General features: G+C 49.8%; 1 protein-coding gene across 1 annotated transcript in view; it reads right to left on the bottom strand.

Moving 5' to 3' along the window:
- Window positions 1-18547, bottom strand: part of tmc1 (transmembrane channel-like 1) — a 109023-nt gene extending 90476 nt beyond the window's left edge. The window contains exons 1-8 of the mRNA XM_041185265.1: window positions 18445-18547; window positions 15605-15661; window positions 14549-14836; window positions 13288-13332; window positions 7470-7705; window positions 5831-5977; window positions 4746-4977; window positions 556-671 (exon numbers count right to left, since the gene is read on the bottom strand). Coding sequence (XP_041041199.1) covers window positions 556-671; window positions 4746-4977; window positions 5831-5977; window positions 7470-7705; window positions 13288-13332; window positions 14549-14836; window positions 15605-15661; window positions 18445-18547 — 1224 coding nt within the window. The remainder of the gene's footprint in view (window positions 1-555; window positions 672-4745; window positions 4978-5830; window positions 5978-7469; window positions 7706-13287; window positions 13333-14548; window positions 14837-15604; window positions 15662-18444) is intronic.
- Between the last annotated feature and the right edge of the window lie 916 nt (window positions 18548-19463).

Genomic DNA, 19463 nt, shown 5'->3' with positions numbered 1-19463 from the left:
CTGCTAAATTAATCCCAGCAGGGATGGGATGATGCCCTTAAGTGGTTATTAATTGACCACTTAAGGGCCTCAATTGGCAGTAGGGTGAGAATGTCGACCATGGATCTTTATGCCCAGTACTGAATTCCGGTGGAGGTGGGAAATGCCCTTCCTGCCTCCAAGCTTACCACCAGCAAGAGCACAAGGCCCATCCTGACCACCATTCCATGTTGGTGGTTATTCTCCATGTGAGTAGTCATTCTAATCTCGTGTCCACCCTGTTCCCACATATCTTTATCTCCCGTTCCTTCAACCACCTATCTAACTGACCATAGTACTGTGATGTTTTTAAGTTAAATAAATGAAAGGAGTGGTAAAAACAGAAATCTTGCATGTGCATGGTATAAGATATCTACGAATCACATTTAACGTACTGAGATTTTTTTTCCTTTCTCTTCAGGAATTGACTGCTAGGTTCTTAATTACTCATCCGTGTGTCTATTATTTGAGCAGCCATACTGCATTCTAACATAGCAAGACTGTCTTTTCCCCCACAAATGGTGTTCCTCATTTTACTTGGTACATTATTTTGTATCTTCGCTTCAACACAAAAATACTACTTTCTTTGCTGGCACCGTACAATGAAAAATCTGTTAAGTACTGAGCACCTTTGTTTGGCTTAATGTGCACTTCTGAATTTTCACAGTTTGAATGTAAATGCTAAGTTTAAAAAGAATCATGGAAGCAACTGTTCCTGCCTGAGTTGTTGCATTACCACAAAGGGTAATTACTGCATTTTAAAACTGATGTTTGGAAAAGTTAGGAATGTTTGTGTAACGGTGCATTTTGGATTAATCAGAACAAAGTCTCTCAACATAAGAAATGGAGGATAAAGAATTTGGGCAGAATTGTCCCTGCCTGCTGGCGTCGGGCCTGTTCAGTGGCATGAGTGGACAATACTCCGAGAAGGCTAAAAATCGGTTTCACAATGTTGTGAAACCAGTCTGCGATCATCCACTCAGCCCGTCGATGATGAGCCGCGTTTCCCACCATCGGACGTCAGGGACCTCATTGTAATACAACAGTGCATCGTTATAAAGCCAGCTCATCTGACTCATCACCCCCTCGCTGGATCGTCTGCCCATGTCGATTTTATTGCATGCCAACATGTTTTACAACAGCATATGTAAGGTTGCACTTTAAGGGGAACATGGAGGTGAGTGCACAGTAATGTTGAGGAGTGCTCATGAGGGATGCCTGTTGGACTTCAAGGTTGAGGCACATTGATGTGGGGCCAAAGGCTGCCCTGTGGTTGAGGTGACTTTGGCGGGGGGAGTGAGGGGCAAAGGCTGCCCTGCAGTTGAAGGCAATGCACAATCACATGCAGTGTTGGGTGGGGGGGGGGTTGGGGGGCGGTAGTGGAAGAGCAAGGGAAGCAGCCACACATTAGGGACAAATTTTATAAAGTGACCATTTCTCTGCAGCTGAGACAATTCAGGTGCAACCGCATTGATATGACTGGAGCCAGGCATCTAGCTTATCTGCCCACTCAAGCAATGCAGAAGCATCAAAGTGCCACCAAGCGCTCCAGAGCTTTTCACCCTTCGGGCACAGACTGCAAACTAATGAGCATTTTAGTGTTCTATAGAACAGTTGGACATTGTAAAATCTCTTTGCTAAAGCTGGCCATGGAGCAGTCACTGGTGGAGGTGCTCACAGCCCCTTGCAATGTCATCATCTCCGTTTGGACCAATGTCCCCCATGGTTCAAACTAAAAGTGCAGCCTTGCAGTGTGGGTTTGGAGAATGCCTGCACCTGAGCTGAGAGCACAGTATGCAGTTCAATGGGCAAAGCTGCCGCCAATCGGTCAGGTGGAGTGGGGCAGAGGTGGTGGGGTTTCGGGCAGCCTTGCGGCCCACTGATCTCTGGCCATCCAAGTGGTGGCCAGCACTCTCCAGGATGCATTAAGGGACATTCAGACTTAACCAATACAGGTTGCTGGTACACCCATGCTAACCTACTCATCTCTTTCTTTCATCCTGCAGGAGGAGTACATCAGGGTCATGAAGACTGGTGAACTAACTGTAGGCCTCGTGGTGTACAAGGAGTGAAGACAATGGAGGAGAGATCGACTGAGGTGCCTGGCTGCGCAGAGAGAGGAGCAGCACCCTCTGAAAGAAGGGGTGGCTGAGGCTCCTGCACAAGCTGCCGAAGAGCCACAGTGAGCCATCCTGGTCGGCGCCTAGCCAGACTCAGGGACTATAGACACCACCTTTCATTCCTGCAGATGACCAAGGACCAGTGTCATCGAAGACTGCACATGTCTAGGGAACTGGTCAGTCACATCTGCCAGCTGCTGCAGGATTTGGCGCCATGGGGACATGGAAGGCATCCACTGCCAGTGGCCATGAAAGTGACAGCGGTGCTCACTTTCTATACCAGTGGCTCCTTTCAGGGCACCACAAGTGACCTCTGAAGGATTTCACAAGCTTCCACCCACAAATGCATCTATGAGGTCATGGATGCCATCTTCAAGAGGACACACAACTTTGTGCATTTCACCCAAGACCAGGAAAGCCAGGATGCAAGAGCGATTGGAATTGCCCAGATCTCGGGTTTCCCACAAGTGCAGGGTGCCATTGACTGCACTCACATGGCGCTCAAGTATCCGTTGCAATAAGTGGTAAACAAAGTTTATTTGCTGAATGTGCAACTGGTATGCGACCACCACAAATGCATTCTGCAGATCTGCGCACAGTTTCCAGGAAGTGTGCATGACTCCTACATTCTCAGTCGGTCACAGATCCCTGACATCTTCAAGTGTCCACAGAGGCTGCAGGGTTGGCTCTTTGGGGACAAGGGTAGGATTTGGCTGATGACACCCGTGTAGCGGCCTCAGAGCGAAGGTATAACAAGGTTCATGCTGCAACTTGCAAATTGGTGGAGCAGACCATCGGGATGCTGAAAATGAGTTTCCGGTGCCTGGACCATCTGGCAAAGCCCTGTAGAGGGTCCACAGAGGGTGTCATGCATCGGCGTCGCTTGCTGCGCCCTTTACAACCTGGTGCTGCAACGGGGAGAGGAGCTGGCTGAAGACAAGACGGATGGAGCTGGAGGTCTTCTCCAATGAGGAGGACGTCGAAGAGGATGAGGGTGAGGTCGTCCTTGAAGGCAACGATGAAGGCGATGAGTCCCTCGCACTGGCCAGACGAGGCAGCCGTGTTCAGGAGACCCCCCTAGCTGCTAGATTTGTGGAGGGTGATGATGATATGCAGTGAGGAGACACCATAAGATCCTCACATTGCATCTGTGAACGTTTGACTCCAGTCTGGTTTATGGCAGCGCACATACCCTCCGTGGCACACTCCTGTCATGGAGGTTCAGTGGAGGCCCTATTTGTTGCTCAATTGCAGCAGGATGATGATGACTTGCAATAAGGACACTCCACTAGGAGTCACTGTTTAAAAAATAAGGGCCGTCCATGAGATGGGGCGTATTTTTTTTCTCAGAAGGTTGTGAGTCTTTGGAACTCTCTTCCTGAATAGATGGTGGAAGCAGAGTCTTTGAATATTTTTAAGGCTGAGGTGGATAGATTCTTGATAAACAAGGTGGTGTTAGGTTATCGGGGGTGGGTGGGATGCAGATTTGAGGTTACTATCCGATCAGCTATGACCTTATTGAAAGGTGGAGCAGGCTCGGGGGGCCAAATGGCCTACTCCTGCTCCTTGTTTGTATGTTCGCATGTAGATCTTCACATAGCCTCTGAGAATGTCTGTTTCCTGTCTGGCTGAGGGCAGGTCACTTGCGCTCTGTGATCAGGGTCATATCATAGAGATACAACACGAAATTTTAAAAGCATCTGATCTTTTGTCTGCCTTCATCACCTGACCCCTTCAGGAGCACAGCATCACTGGTCACAGATGCTGATGAAGATCGAGGACAGCCTCACCTTAAAGGTGCTGAGAGCACACAGAGACAATAATGATACTCTAACGCTTGCTCACTACATTCTGGCAGCTGAGAGAGAGAGAGAGAATTTTGTAAGGGAAGGAGAGAAGACCATTGCAGAGACTTGGGGGAGAAGGGGGTGTGTGTATGTGTGTTGTTTAAGATCTTGCCACCCCACCCCAATCCTCGCTCCAACTGTGTCTGATACCAGGTAGCCTAGTGAAGAGGGACAGGGCTGACTCCTGTGTGCCAGGCAATACCGGCTGCCTAGTGAAGACCTCGCCTTCCCCCTATGGGAAGAACATCGAGACCCCCACCCACACTCCACTCCTCCGAGTGACACCCACCGAACCTTTAACCTTTCCCTCCTGTGTCTCCCCGTCCTTTACCCCTCTCCCTCCTCTCCTCTGTTTTTTTGTCATCCCGGAGGGGGAGGTTACACCATCCTTCTCCCCTCGTCCCGGGGGGAGATATTGTTGAATATAGAACTCGGGGTGGGGTGTGGCTCAGCCCCTGTGGCTGCGACAGATTGGCCTGTAGCTGGGCCTTCCTGGGTGAATTTGGAGGTGGTGCTGTCACTGGTGGCAGGGACCTCCAAGAAAACCTATGCGGGAACAGCTGCTTCTGCGGCCCCGCCACCTTTTCACCTCCTTACTAAGAACCTGGAGTGAAGAGCTACACCCACCCTGACATGACGATCGAAGCGTGCGTTGTTGGCCCCCTCAGCCATAGTTGCCACCTCGAAAATTGTACGGCAAAGCCGTAATTTTCTTGAGGTCAGAGAGGGCGGTGCACCTGGCCCTAGAAAAGGGGCTCACTGTGGGTGGGACCTTTCTGGCGGTGGACCCCCATGAGGCCGCCGCCCAGAGGATCATCATTCCTAATGTCCCGCCCTTTGTCTCCAGCGAGCTCCTCCTCCCCCACCTCCATCAACCGGGGGAGGTCAGGTCCGGGATTGCGCCAATCCCGCTCGGCCTCAAGGATGCAGGCCTCCGCCACGTGTACTCCTTCCGGCGCCTGATTTTCATCCGCCTGGCCTGGGAGGAGTGCCTGGAGGGGGGGGCTTTAATGCGGAATATGAAGGGTCCGCCTTCAGGGTCTTCTGTTCTGCAGATGGCGTGCCGTGCCGTGCCTGCAAGGAGGTGGGGCAAATCCATAAGAACTGCCCCGTCTCCAAGGCTGCCAGCAGTATCCAGGCAGCTTTGGCTGGCAACGCCGCTCCTCCCCTCGCCACCACTCCATCTCCCTCCCCACAAGGGGAGGTGCCGTCGGCAGCCACTGCCCTCTCGGTTGTCGGCGAGGCCGGGGGGAGAGCCCCCGCCCCCGGCGCCACAAGTAGGAAGACCCACCACCTGGAGGCGACGCCCCAAAACTGCCCTGATCCCCAGACTCCTGAAAACACCATCTCAGGGGTAAAAATACCATCTGGCCCCGGCGATGTGTCGGCACATGCTCCCTCAGGCCCGTGTGTGCCTCAGCGCCATGTGCCGGGCCCAGCGTCGTCCCCGCGCGGGTTCCCAGGCCCAGCGGCGGTCAGGCGTGCGGTGCCGAGCCAGTGGTCCTATTAAAGAGGGTGAACCTCCCAAAACCCCAGGGGGCGTAGCGACCGGAGGGCCTGGGTGAGGCGGCGGGGGGCCTCGCAGATGGAGGTCTCCCCGGCCCCCAGCCTACCCCAGAAGGGACGCCACCCCTCAGTGGGCGAGGACCTCACTATTCGCAAGGTCGGATGTGTCCCCTCCCCCAGAGAAGTGGTGGCGGCATCTCCGCCCTATAAGTCCTCGCTCTGCCCTCTGGAGGAAGCCCAAATCCCCGTTCCCTTGCCGCAATCACCTGAGCAGGGCCCCTCAGGGGTCAATGAGCGTATCACCCTCGTGGCGGTGGCCCACACTGGCCCACCTTGTACCCACAAAGTGCCATCTGGCCCGCCAGGGGACTGCTGCAGTCTCTTCATGGCCCCAACCACGGCAGTGGTGAGGAAGGCCTCCCGGCTCCCTCTTAATCTTTGTGCTGGGTCCGGAGCTTTTTCCAGACTCACCGGGCAGCCCAGTGCCTGAGGCGGAGCAGGGCTCTGAGAACACGCCACCCTTTAGCCCATATCCCCTAGAGGAGCCCAGAGAGGACCCTTCTGCCCTTGATCCTGAGGGTGGGATCAAGGTGGAGGCAGAGCCGACTGGCAGCTCCGAACCAGCCCCCGGAACCAGTACAGAGGAGGGGTTGGAAGCTGGAGGTGACGACCTGGAGGAGGATGGGGTCTCGGTGGTGAGCACCGGGGACAACTTAGAGTCGTTGTCAAGTGAGGTGGTGGATTCCATGGTGCCCCCCGCTGACTCTCCCCTCATCCCTTCACGGGATCTCCAGGATTTTTTAATGAGTAATCACGGTCACCGAGACATTGGCCCTGGATCAGTGGCATTCTTTTCCTCTTGTGTTCTGATCTGCCCACGAGGCCCTAAAAGCCCTTGAACTGGACCAGAATGCTAAGAGGAGGGGCCACACATTTCTCACTGGGCTCCTGAAGGAGTGGAAGGATTAGAGTAGTCCTCTGCTTCTTACACTAGGCATGGTGATGTTAGTACATGCTTCTGACAATGAAGACTACCATAGTCAGCCTCAGCACCCACAGCAGCAGGGATGCACAGCGCCGGTTCCAGAACTTCTCTGTACTCAGGGGTGGGAAGTATACGGTGTGCTTCCTGCAGGAAACCCATACTGTTCCGGGAGACAAAGCTACGTGGCTCCTGAAATGGCGAGGGGGGGTCTACATGAGTCACCGAGCCTCCAATCCTGGCGGGGTGGCTATCTTGTTGGCCCCACATTTTCAGCCGGAGATCTTGAGGGTCAAGGAGCAGGTGCCAGGCCAGTTGCTGCACCTTACTGTGCGCCTGGGGGGGGCGGTGCTTCACTTTGTGAATGTGTACACTCCCCTGGGCGCGCAACAGCAAGCGAGCTTCTTTGAGGAAGCGTCCACTCATCTCGGCTCCATCGACACAGGCAAGTGCATCGCCCTCGGGGGCAGATTTCACCTGTACCCTCGAGGCCCGGGACCGTCACGGTGCCCAGCACCACACGCTGGGTGTGAGTAAGTTACAGGACCTGGTCAGGTCCTTTGACTTGGTGAACGCCTGACGACATCTCCATCCTGATCCCAATATTTTCATTTTCGTGTCACCTGGAGTCGGAGTGTCCAGACTCGACCACCTTTACATTTCCAAGGAGCTCGTGTCCTGCATTCCGTTGGCTTCTGTGCAGTAGATGCCGTGTTCAGACCACCGTCTGGTTTGGGCAGAGCCCACTCCGTTCTGCGCTCGGACGGGTCCATGTCCTGGCACTTTAATAACCTGCTGCTGGAGGACGAGTGGTTCCTGGACTCGTTCTGTCATTTCTGGGCCGGCTGGAGAAGGAAGCGGGGAGGCTGCCCCTCCTTGAGGCTAGGGTGGGACGTGGGCAAGAGTCACGTCCGCCTTTTCCGTCAGGAGTACGTGAGGGGTTCAGCAAAGAGGAGGAAATCCAGGGTCGAGGAGTTGGAGAAGGAGGTGCTTGACCATAAGGCATGTCTCCATTAGCCCGACGTGGACCCGGCCCTGTGGCTGGTGTACGATGAGAAGAAGGGGGGGCTGCGGGATCTGCAACTCCTCGGGTCCCAGGGTGCGTATGTGAGGTCGTGGAGCTGGTTCCTCACAGACCTGGACCACGGCTCCCCCTTCTCCTACTCGCTGGAAAAAAGGCACGGGGACCGTCAGCAGCTCCTTACACTGCTGGCCGACGATAGATCCCTTGTCTCGGACCCGGAGGACATCAGGGTCATCACCCGAGAATATTACACTGCCCTGTTCTCTCCAGATCCGTCCAGCGAGGATGCTCACTGAGTTTTGTGGGAGGACCTGCCGCAGGTCAGCCCGGAGGGCGCCGGAAAGTTTGACTCCCCTATAATCCTGGTTGAGCTGACCGGCGCCCTCGACAGTCTCTCCAGGGGCAAATCCCCGGGGTTGGACGGGCTGACCGTGGAGTTCTTCAGGGTGTTCTAGGACATCCTGGGGAACGACTACGCCGGGGTTCTGGGGGAGAGTATCACGACCAGGGAGATGCCCCTCTCGTGGCGCAGGGCAGTCATTGCCTTGCTGCCTGAGACAGGAGATCTCCGCCATCCTATAACTGGCGCCCGGTCTCCCTCCTCAACACCGATTATAAGATCTTTGCCATGTCTTCTTGCCTTGGCACCGAGCTGGACCATATGATCCACCCTGACCAGTCCTACACAGTCCCGGGCCACACCATCTTTGATAACGTCCATCTTACCTGGGACATCATTCATTTTTCCCAGACAGGAAGGTCCCTTGATCAGGAGAAGACGTTCGGCAGGGTGGATCACGAATATTTATTTGGGACTCTTCGAACATTCGGGTTCAGGATGCATTTTGTCGCCCGGATCCGACTTCTGTACACTGCCACAGTGTCTAGTTAAGGTTAACGGGTCCCTGACGGCACCCCTTCACTTTGGGAGAGGGTGCGTCAGGACTACCCCCTGTCTGGCCAGTTGTATTCTATCTGCATGGAGCCTTTCCTGCCCCTCTTGCAGACGAGATTGTCGGGATTGGTTCTGTGTGGGCCGGGCATCGGGGTGGTACTCTCGGCTTACGCCGATGACGTGTTCCTCATGTTCCGACCCGGCTGACCTGCGGAGGATGTGTGAGTGCCAGGAGGTCTACTCTGCCACATTCTCTGCCAGGATCAACTAGGGCAAATGTTCTGGACTCCTGGTCGGTCAGTGGCAGATGGATTCCCTACTCAAGGAGCTCAGGCCTTTCACCTGGAGCAGGACCAGCCTCCTCTACTTGGGAGTCCACCTCTGCCCTGCTGAGGAATCCTGGCCGGCGAACTGGCAGGAGCTGGAGGCCAAAGTCATTACTCACCTGTGGTGCTGGACAGGACTGCTCCGAGTGCTGTCTTACCGGGGTCGAGTTCTGGTCATAAACCAGCTGATTGCCGCCGTGTTGTGGTATCGGCTGGTCACTTTGACCCCTCCCCAAAAATCCAGAGAATTCTCGTCAACTTCTTCGGGGCCGGAAGGCTGCACTGGGTCACTGCTGAGGTTCTGAGTCTCCCACTAGGGAGGGTGGTCAGGTGCTGGTGTGCCTACGCACCCAGGTTGTAACTTTCCACCTTCAGGCCCTGCAGCGATACCTTTATGTTGAGCCCCCTCCGTATTTCTTCCGCCAGGTGCACGGCCTGAATTATGACGTGCAGCTCTTGTTTATAGACCTGAGGGGCCTTTGTGGCTCCTTGCAGGCATTACACATCTTTTACCAGGACCTGATCAAAGTCTGGAACATGGTCACCTCGCAACGCAGCTCCCCACCTTCAGGAGTAGCGATTATCGTCAGAGAGCCACTGCTCAGGAATCCACCCCTCTACCCTTTTCAGTGGCTGTTGAAAAGGAGGGCTGTGGCTGCTCGGGTGACCAGGATCGGGGATGTGCTGGGTGGCAGGGGACTGGGCTGGATGCCACCACAGGAGTTGGCGCATCGCGCATCCGTGGAAGTCCAGCTTGCAGCCAATGCCATTCAAGACCTTAGGAAGGTCGTGCTCAGCCCTGACATCATTCTGGGTCTTGAGGTGGCACAGGTGCACAGTGGACTTCTGTCCGAGTGTACCCCTGTTCAGATGGAATTCCACATTGGCCCCAAGCCCCGAACCCTCCCTCAGGAGCCAGTGCCCCACAACCCGAGTCGCCTTGCAGAAATGTCCTCCCTGTCCTTCAACACAGAGTGGAGAAGTTTCCTGTATGGGCTGCTGCTGCACACCCTTCACTTCCTTGCCCTCACCCGCCACCCATACACGCCGTGGCGTGCCTTGTCGCCATCCGACGGCAGAGATCCCCAGTGGGGGGCCCTCTACGGGGATGTCTTCCCACTTTCCATCGGGGACCTGCGGTGGAGGGTGTTGCACACAGCAGTCCTATACAACCATAGGTTCTGTCAGTTCACAAACTCCCAAGATACCTACGTTGTTTGTGGCCTTGTGGAGTCCATGGACCATATTTATGTTAATTGTTGTAGGCTTCACCCCCTTTTCAGTTATTTAAAACATCTTTGACTGTTGTTTTGTTTGCACTTCAGTCCCACGCTCCTGATCTACGGACACCCAGTGCGAAGAGGGCCCAGGAGGGAGAAGGACCTCCTCATGAACCTACTCCTGGGCCTGGCCAAGTAGGCCAGTAACAGGTCCAGGCAGCGGACAATCGACGGGGTTGTCCGACCTGACTGTCTGCCCCTCTTCCGCAGCAATGTTCAAGGCCGGATATCCCTGGAGAGTGAGCACGCGGCGTCTGCAAGCACTGCCGAGGTCTTCCATGCTCGGTGGGCACTGCAGAGACAGGGCTGTTTTATTGAACCTGTTAATCACAATTTAGTTTGATGTTTGCAAGTCTGCTTTAAATTTTGTCTTTGTTTTTGCAGTTTCCCTTTAAGGGGCTGCTTTTAACTTTGTCCCTAATTTTGTTACTTTAGTTTACTTGGTTGACTCAAAAGAGTTACATCTTCTTAACTTTCTTAATCCTGCCACTACGTCTTGGTGCTCCCCGGACAGCTACAGCAGAGGGGAGGCAACCTCCTAACTGCTATGCCCTGTCTGTGATGACCTTGATGGGTATCCTCTGGAGGGCCGAGATCTGGAGGGCCCCGGCCTACTTTCAGGGCCTTGCTGTGTGGCAGTGGCACCCACCTGGGCCTATGGAGCTGGAGCTCTTGGGGTCACAGGAAGAGGGGATTCAGATGGGCCAGACACTCTCAGAGTCACCTGGGTGGATGGCCCTGCAGTGTGCATCTGTTGATCCTTCTCCCTATGGGTGCCCAAAGGCCCCTGATTGACTCCTTGCGGAGAAAGGGAAGCTGGGGTAAGATTTAGTTGCCCTACACCCCTCTCACATTCACACTGTTGGAGGTGAACTTGGCATCAGCAATGGAGTTCAGCCCACACAGCAGTGCAAGGCTGATGTCCTGGACCAAGGTCTCCATGGCAGTCACCATCCTACCAGTGCTGACCTCAGTGATTGGCATGTCGGCGCTATCATCTCATCTGAAAGCAGATGGACTCCTCCATCATGCCTTGCAATCTGAGGAGAACAGTGGATATCCCTTCCTGATGTTCCCAAGTTTGCCTTTGCAGCTGCAGCAACTGTGACATGACCAAGTCCAGAGGCTCGTCATCTGACTCAGACTCAGCAGATTTCTGGTCTCCAGTAGTTCTCCAAGTGATGGACACCTGGGAAGTCCCTGCCGTCTCCTGCTGTGGATCAGAAAGTGTGATATGGTCACCAGATTGTGATCCCAAAACTACTCTAAAGCTAGGTCCCGCCGAGGGCCTAGTCTTTGCAACGGTGGAGGGTGTGGGTGAGCACTGTGACTGGACTTCAGGTTCCTCTTCAGAGGTTTCTTTGGGGCTTGATTGGAAGCTCTGGGTTTTGGACTCTGTCAACTGTTTGGCAGATGTGCTTGCGAAAGCAAAGAGAGATAATTAGTGCATGGCAGTGGCCTGTGAAATAGGACACATCGCTCACAGCATGGTTCTCAAATGGATGTTGCACTGTTGGATCTTCACTTGGTAGAGCAGCACCGACCTCACTATCAGCACAGGAACCTTCCAGATCCTCGCCAGCCAGCTGGATGGCTCTGTTTTCAAAGTCCGTGAGGACCATGATTTCAGGTATTCTTCCATCTGTAAGCGACCTCTCCCTCTTGTATGCTAGCTTGTCCTGCATGACTAGAGGTGGAGAGAGTGTAAGCAGAATGCCCGCCCGGCCAGATGCCTGGCATGTGTGGGTGGTGAGTGGTGCCATGGATGGGATGAGGAAACAACCTACAGGCCAGATGAAGGTGTGTGTGACAGTGAATGATGATGTCCCTTGAAGTGGCAGTGAGTGAGGGCCCTGTGGATATGTAATGGGTTTAGTGAGCATGTGAGTTGAGAGTGATGAGTAGAGTGACTTACCCTGGTGGAACGAAGGAGATCATTCATCCTCTTGCAGCACTGGGTAGATGCCCTCTTTTGCAGGGCATTGGTGCTGACCACAGATGCCACCGCCTCCCAAGCAGGATTAGTGAGTTTGCAGCCCATCTTGCTGCCAGAGCGGAGGTAGAGGACATCATGACGAGCCTCCACTGCGTCCAAAAGGCATCCTAGGGACGCATCATTGAAACTGAGGCTGCAGTCTTTTTGCCTTCCAGAACCATGTCTTCTTTGCAGCAGACACAGGGTGGAAGCACTGAGAGGTGTGCATGCAGCTATACTTTAAATATGGTGCCTGGCGTGATGAAGTGGTGAGATGATGGCATGGTGGGTAAATGAGAACCCACCCGCCATGGAAACAGTATGTTTCGTGGGAATGCATAATTAATTTGGTGGGCTTGGGACGATGTGGCATGAAAAGCCGCCATTGCGGCCAAATGGTAAAACATCATTTTACCTGCCCACTACCGCACTTAGTGCATATCTGGGATGATTTCACCCATTGTTTGATGTTCACTGGTCTGTGCTAATTATAACTGAGATTAACCTCTTAGGATTCAATGTTGGAAGAAAAGTAGACAGGGTGAAAAACTTGATTTTGTTTCAAAAGTAAGAATTCTTAACAAATTATATTTAGATGCAGGTTTGGAAGTTTAAATAATAGAAATCTAGGGGTTGAAAATTCATGAAGGACTGTTTTCCACCATAGGGGTTACAATGCATGATCACCCAGTGGCCTTTCCTGTTGAGCCTGACAGCACCCAAACATCATGCTACCTCCTCATCTAAATAATTTCAGTGTGCAGCCCAGCACAGGACCTGCAGTTGATTGGCTGCACGCTGGCTTCTGTGAGGCAGTGGCAGTCTCCATCATGGCTGCCATCTGCCTTTGCCACTCATCCTTTGCAGGCAGCTCCCACCTCCTGGTAATGCTCGGCACCATTAATTGGGCACTTATATTTCACGATTGTGTCGCATGTCACAGACATGACACATTGTTCAAAGCTGGAAATTATCCAGGTGTCTAGTTTTCGACCCTGAATTGAAAATCAAGCCCCGCTTGCATTTACTGTCCCTTTATGAGTAGATTTAAATAATATAAAAACTTAAATATGAGTGGGCTAGTCTAACTACAGCAGAAGCATTAGATGATCTGATATGACAAATTATGGCTCAATGTAATTCTATCTAGGCTAACCTTAGAAATTCCTGCACTTATTTGATCTGGCAGAAATAACATCCAATGCACCTGAATACCACTGTCCCCACCCATGAACCAGAGCACTTCCACTCACTTCTCATGGGTGAATGAATGAAGTTTCAAACGTTCAAATGTTAATAAAAACATTTGCTTACCTGTGAAGTCACTCAGCCGGCTGTCAACAGCTGTCATACTTAGAGCTGGAATCAAGGATGTTGGAAATTGGAACTGAGAACATTACAAACAGTTTCTCCACATTCACATACTACAACTTTGTTAAAGGACAGAATGAATTGGATAAAATCATGTGAACTGGGTCTAATTCAGGTTCCTTCAAATCAATTGGAATGTTTTATGAATCAAAATTCTTTCTTTATTGTAGTCATGTAAATTGTACAGTCTTCATTTTTAAAATCTATAAGTGGAAATCGAGCTGAGGCTATCTTGTGATACTAGTTTGAAAAACCATAACGAATAGAAAGTTGAGGTTGTCCCCAATAAAAGGATGAAAGATTAGATTGTCTTTTTTCCAGCAGTGATTGGGACCACTCCCTGAATTGAGGAATTATATGCATTAGGTTTGTTCTCGAGTGGACATTTGTTTACAACACAATACTGACAATAATAGCTAATTTCTTGATGCAAAGTAATAAAATGTCTCTTGAAGCAATACCATCATCCATCTGCTTTTGCGATTTAGACTGCATTATTGGACTATTTGCTAAAGGCATTAAAATCAGCAGCACACCTGATCAACACCACAACTATACCATGATACTCACAAATACAAAAAGAAGTAACTAAGAGTACAAAATGTTTTAGCATCGCTATTCAATAAAATAAGGCTTGCAAAATCTATTCATCAGGGTTAGGGTTAGGTTAATGTAATTAAAGTTGTACAACAATTGATTTATTTCTGTCTCTCCAATGTTGTTTCTATTTGCACTATTTTTACTTCCTACAACTTATCAATCATTGAATGAAAAGTGACACACTGCCAGGTAAACCAGTTTTTGATCTTTGCCAACTAAAAATTAGGTCATAGAGGAAGTTCAGCAAAACATCCAAAGTGTTCTAAGTTCTAAATCTGGAATGTGGGTTAAATGAAAAGAAAATATCTGCAGTCTGAATTTCAAACATCTGTAAAACAGCAAAATGTCAGTTTTCTGCAAACGTTACAAATCACTTATGCAAGCAGTTCTTCAATCATTAAGTTATTCTCCATTTTGCACCCAGTGAGTTTCAAATTTTAGAAAAATTAGACATACCTTGAAATACCTTTCTTTTTATTGTTTCTGTCTTTATTGCGATCCTTTTTGTCTTTCTTATCCTTTTTCTTGCCCCTTTTATTGTTATCATCCTCTTCACTCTCACTGTCCACTTGTTTTTTGCCCCTTTTTTCTTTCTTTTTCTTGCCCACTGACTCATCATCACTCTCCTCAACATCAGAATCTTCCTTCTTAGATCTTACATTTCTCCTGTTCTTCCTATTTTTAGTTATTTCTTCCTCTGCTCCATCTGAGTTGTTTCTATTGGTTGATTTGGTCCTATTTTGCACATTTTTCTTTCTACTTTTCTCTTCTTTCTCCTCTTCCGATGCTTCGGATCGCTCCTCTGATTCTTGTTCAGTCTTTCTCTTACCATTTCTGTTTCTTTGTGCTGTTTTCTTTGAGTTCTGTGGTTCCACAACTGAGTCATCATTATCTTAATTAGAATGGACAAAGCTGTATATTACATGTGCACTGAATCCGCAGCCCTATTTCCAAACATACAATTAAATAATAACCAGTGCGGAACAGTGGGATATAAGAAAGAATTCCCAGTGACATTATTACAACATGTAATACAGAAACCTAAAGGATAAAAGGGTTGACAATTTTCCTGACAGCAGGTAAATTATTTTCCACTATCTCACGATTCCCAATGATTTTGATAGGTCATATTGAATCAAAGATCTTATCATGCTATTTAAAGATCAAGGAACCACATGGTTTCTATTGCTCTTCCATTTCTTCACGGAAGCAGAAATAGAAAGGAATTCAAAATGGGAAACCCAGTGTGCCGGACCTGAAATTAGTGGAAGTACTGACAGCCCTTCATCAAGTGGCACATAGGCAGATGGCAACACAAAAAACAAAATGACTCAGAATTCCTTCACCTGCATCTGATGAAAAATGAAGCTTACAGTCTTGTAATTTCATTATTACCTTATTGGCAATGTACTGACAGAAACAGGACCAAGCATTTCTGACAGTGCTATGGGCACTACAGTGGTCAGAAATTCAGCCATATGGGTCCACAGCCATTTCTTACGAGCTTCTCTCTAATTAGTGTCACAAAATCGGGGAGCGGCAAGCATTGAATCTAGGAAATTATATCCTCTTCCTTCCATGGCACTTTACCATGGTGATATTTCCTAGTAAATCTACAGGCATGGTGAAGATTACACGTGTGCATATGAAAACATCTCACCTGTTTCTTCATCCTGTTCCTCATCGTCACTTTCATCATTATCCAGTTCAATGCTCACTGTTGGAAAATAAATACCAACACAATATCATTCTGTAATCCTGGTTCTGCAATGAGCTGCTTCATGCTACACTTCAGTCTATGACTTCTTTAAATTAACTTCAAACTCTCAGTACAACAAAAAGAGGACAGGAGGAGATTCATTTTTTTATCCATTCATAGGCCAGCATATATAGCCCATCCTGAATTTCCCTTGAGAAGGTAATGTGGTGGGCTGCCTTCTTGAACTGCTGCAGTCTATGTGGCGTGGGTGTGAAGAAACTGACAAATCTGATGGAAAACCTAAGATTTTAAGATAATTATCCAAGTTAGCACCAAAAAAATGGCAGAGTTGACATAAAGGCTACCTTGACATGAAAATAGCAGCTAACTTGAATTATTGCCAATATGTAAAGTCAGTAAGATATATCTCAGGCTGTGAAGATTGGATGCAGTCAGAATAGCCAGGTGTTTATCTGGAGTCTAAGGCCGGAATTCTCCAGCCTTGCTGACATCAGGCATCATTGTGGGGGTCGCAGGGGAAACAATATGGCAAGAAAGCCATAAATCTGGTTTACAGTGTTGTGCAGCCAGTTTGCAATCATCCACTCCATCCGTGTTTGACACCACCAGATGTCAGGAATATCATTTTAATACATTTACATCTAATTATAAGCCCTTGTCATGAAGCCATTAATGTATATAATATCATTGGAAAATATTTTCTTTTAAAATAGAGGTTTAGTCTGTGGGTGTGTCTTAATTGGATTAAAGCCAGCTAGTCCAGGTGCTTTGATGTGTAATAGTTTTGATATGTAAGAGAGATAGAGTGCATTTTCATTTTTTGAATAGAGCATTCAAGAAGTGGGGTGAAGTCCGGCACCCAGCTAGCAGAGACTAAGCAACATGTTTATATTACTAATAAAACTGGTACTATGAAATGGGGTTTTATTGTTGGAAGAGGTTGGTGATACAATGAGAGTTTACATTCAATGAGCTGTGTTAGCTATAAGGATAGAATGTTTGTGTGTGCGGGCAGAGGCAATGTAAGATCAAAGCAGCGGTAAGCCTCCAACAGTCTCCACAGGAACCAAAGTGAAAAGAACCTCATTTTGAATTTGTAAGGTGAAAATGCTTTGCCTGGTGTTTGATTAAGTCTATGGGTTGCTGTTGCCTTAATGGAGATTAGTGTGGGAACTTGTTAAAAGTTATGATAGTAGTAATTTGTAGCCATGTATATGTGTTTTATGTGTTGTAACTGAATAAGATGTTTCATTTAGTTTAACATAAAACCTCTCGAGAACTGGTGGTCTGATTCCTGAATTTAGAGTTGCATCTCAAACATACCATCTAAGTTATGACAGTTGTTTAAAGTTTCCCTCTGGAATTATTAAATAACTCAGCTTTACCGAAAGGCTGTCTCATAACAGCCCTGATCACTGAAATCATCCGGCCACGTCAAATGTATCACCCATGTTGGCATGACTTCAGAATGGCGCGCTTCACGACTGCCTTTAAAAGGCTTGCACCTGGCGACCTGAACTTCAAGGGGAACTCGGAGGTGAGTGCACACAGCTTTGCGCAGCGCTCGCAAACATCGCCCGTAGGACATCAAAGATGAGGCAATGTGCATTCGCAGGGTACACAGGCAAGTTGCTTTTTCCCAGCTGGCCTTCAGTGCAGCCCTGGGGCAAAGGCTCCAGTGTGGGTCAGACCAGAGTCGGGGAGGTGGTGGGATCAAGGCAGCACAGACAGACTGAAGCAAAGACTCAAGCACATGCTGGTGGGGGGTGGGGGGTGGGGGGAGGGGGTGGTAAGGGAAGTGGCCATGCATCTGGAAAGGTGTGTCAAAAGTGAGTATTCTTCTGCAGCTGAATGGTGCCAGTTACAGCTCCATTGACATGCTTGGAGTTGGACCGCTGAAACTTTTCTGCCCGCTCAAGCAATGCAAATGCATGAAAATGCCACCAAATGCTCCAGAACTTTTCACATCTCTGGTGCAGACTGCAAACCTGTGCAGGATCTTGCAAGCCTCCACATACAAGTGTATCCAGGAGGTTACGGACACCATCTTTGCGATGGCACAGAACTTTGTACATTTTGCCCGGGATCCGGAAAGCCAGGAAGCAAGAGCGCTGGGATTTGTGCAGATCTCAGGTTTTCCACAGGTGAAGGGTGCCATCGACTGCATTCACATAGTGTTTAGATCTCCGTGGCAACAAGCAGTTGTTATGATATGGCAGGTGGCATTTGCCAGGCTAACCAAATTCACAAGAGAAACTTGGCTACACTATCATAACAATCCTGCAGGTCTGCACACGATTCCCAGGTAGGGTTCACGACTCCTACATCCTGAGGGGTCTCAGATCCTTGACATTTTCCAGGGTCCAAAGAGGCTTCAGGTTGGCACTTCAGGGACAAGGGCTACCCACAGAGGACATGGCTGATGTCCCCTGTGCGGCGGCTTCAGGCTACAGCAGAGCGACGAGACAACAAGGCTCATGCTGCAGCCCAGATTTTGATGGAGCAAACGAAAGGTATTTTGAAAATGAGGTTCCAGTGCCTCAACAGGCCTGACAGAGAACTGCAATACAGTCCCCAGAGTGTGTCCCGCGTCATTGTCACTTGCTGTGCTCTCCACAACCTGGCCCCGCAATGGGGGGAGGACCTGGCTGTGGAGCAGATGGAGAGCTACACATATCCTCTGATGAGGAAGATATCGAAGGAGATGATGATGATGAGGTCCTCAAAGTCAAGGATGCCAGTGATGAGGCCATTGCACTGGCCAGATGAGGAAGGCTCACTGGGAAGGCCCTCATAAGCCGCAGGATTCATGGAGGCGATGACGGGATGCAGTGACGACAATCCTGACATCCTCACCTTGCATCTGTGAACATTTGACTCCATTGTGGCTGATGGCAATGCACATATTTTTTATTCATTCATGGGATGTGGACTTCGCTGGCTGAGCCAGCATTTATTGCCAATCCCTAGTTGCCCTTGAGAAGGTGGTGGTGAGCTGCCTTCTTGAACCGCTGTAGGTACACCCACATTACTGTTAGGAAAGGAGTTCCAGGATTTTGACCCAGCGACAGTGAAGGAACGGCGAAATATTTCCAAGTCAGGATGGTGAGTGACTTGGACGGGAACTTCCAGGTGGTGGTGTTCCCTTCTATCTGCTGCCTTTGTCTTTCTAGATAGTAGTGATTGTGGGTTTGGAAGATGCTGTAAAAGGAGCCTTGGTGAATTCCTGCATTGCATCTTGTAGATGGTACACACTGCTGCTACTGTGCATAACCTCAGTACTCAAGCTCAGGTCATGGAGATGCAGTGGAGGCCCTATTAGTCATTAGATTCCAGGAGAATGAGGATCACATGCAGTGAGGACACTCCATAGATCTGCACATTGCTTTTGTGAATGTCTGACTCCTGTCAGGCTGAGGGCAGCTTACTTGCGCCCTGTATTCAAGATAACATACAGCCGCAGCCGTGAAACTTTAAATACACCTAATCCTTTGTCTGCCTTCAGCACCTGACACCTTTGGGAGCACAGCATCACTAGTCACAGATGCTGAAGAGATGGGAGACTAGCCCCACCTCAGAGATGCTGAGAGCACACAGAGAGAAAGACTCCTCTGTGATGCCTGCCCATGGCATTCTGGCAGCAATGACCAGCACCATCGAGGTGCAGACGTCACTAATGTGTCCAGTGAGTGTGAAGTTGGACCATCACTTTAGTCTGAAGGTTACACACTGCACAGAGAAGAGGCCCTGGACTGAGACACCTGCCTTTATCTTGTGCAGGAAGGTTTCACATCTGAGT

Source organism: Carcharodon carcharias, chromosome 4 (genome assembly GCF_017639515.1).
Source record: "Carcharodon carcharias isolate sCarCar2 chromosome 4, sCarCar2.pri, whole genome shotgun sequence".
Classification (NCBI taxonomy): domain Eukaryota; kingdom Metazoa; phylum Chordata; class Chondrichthyes; order Lamniformes; family Lamnidae; genus Carcharodon; species Carcharodon carcharias.
This window is presented reverse-complemented; position numbering and strand designations above follow the sequence as displayed.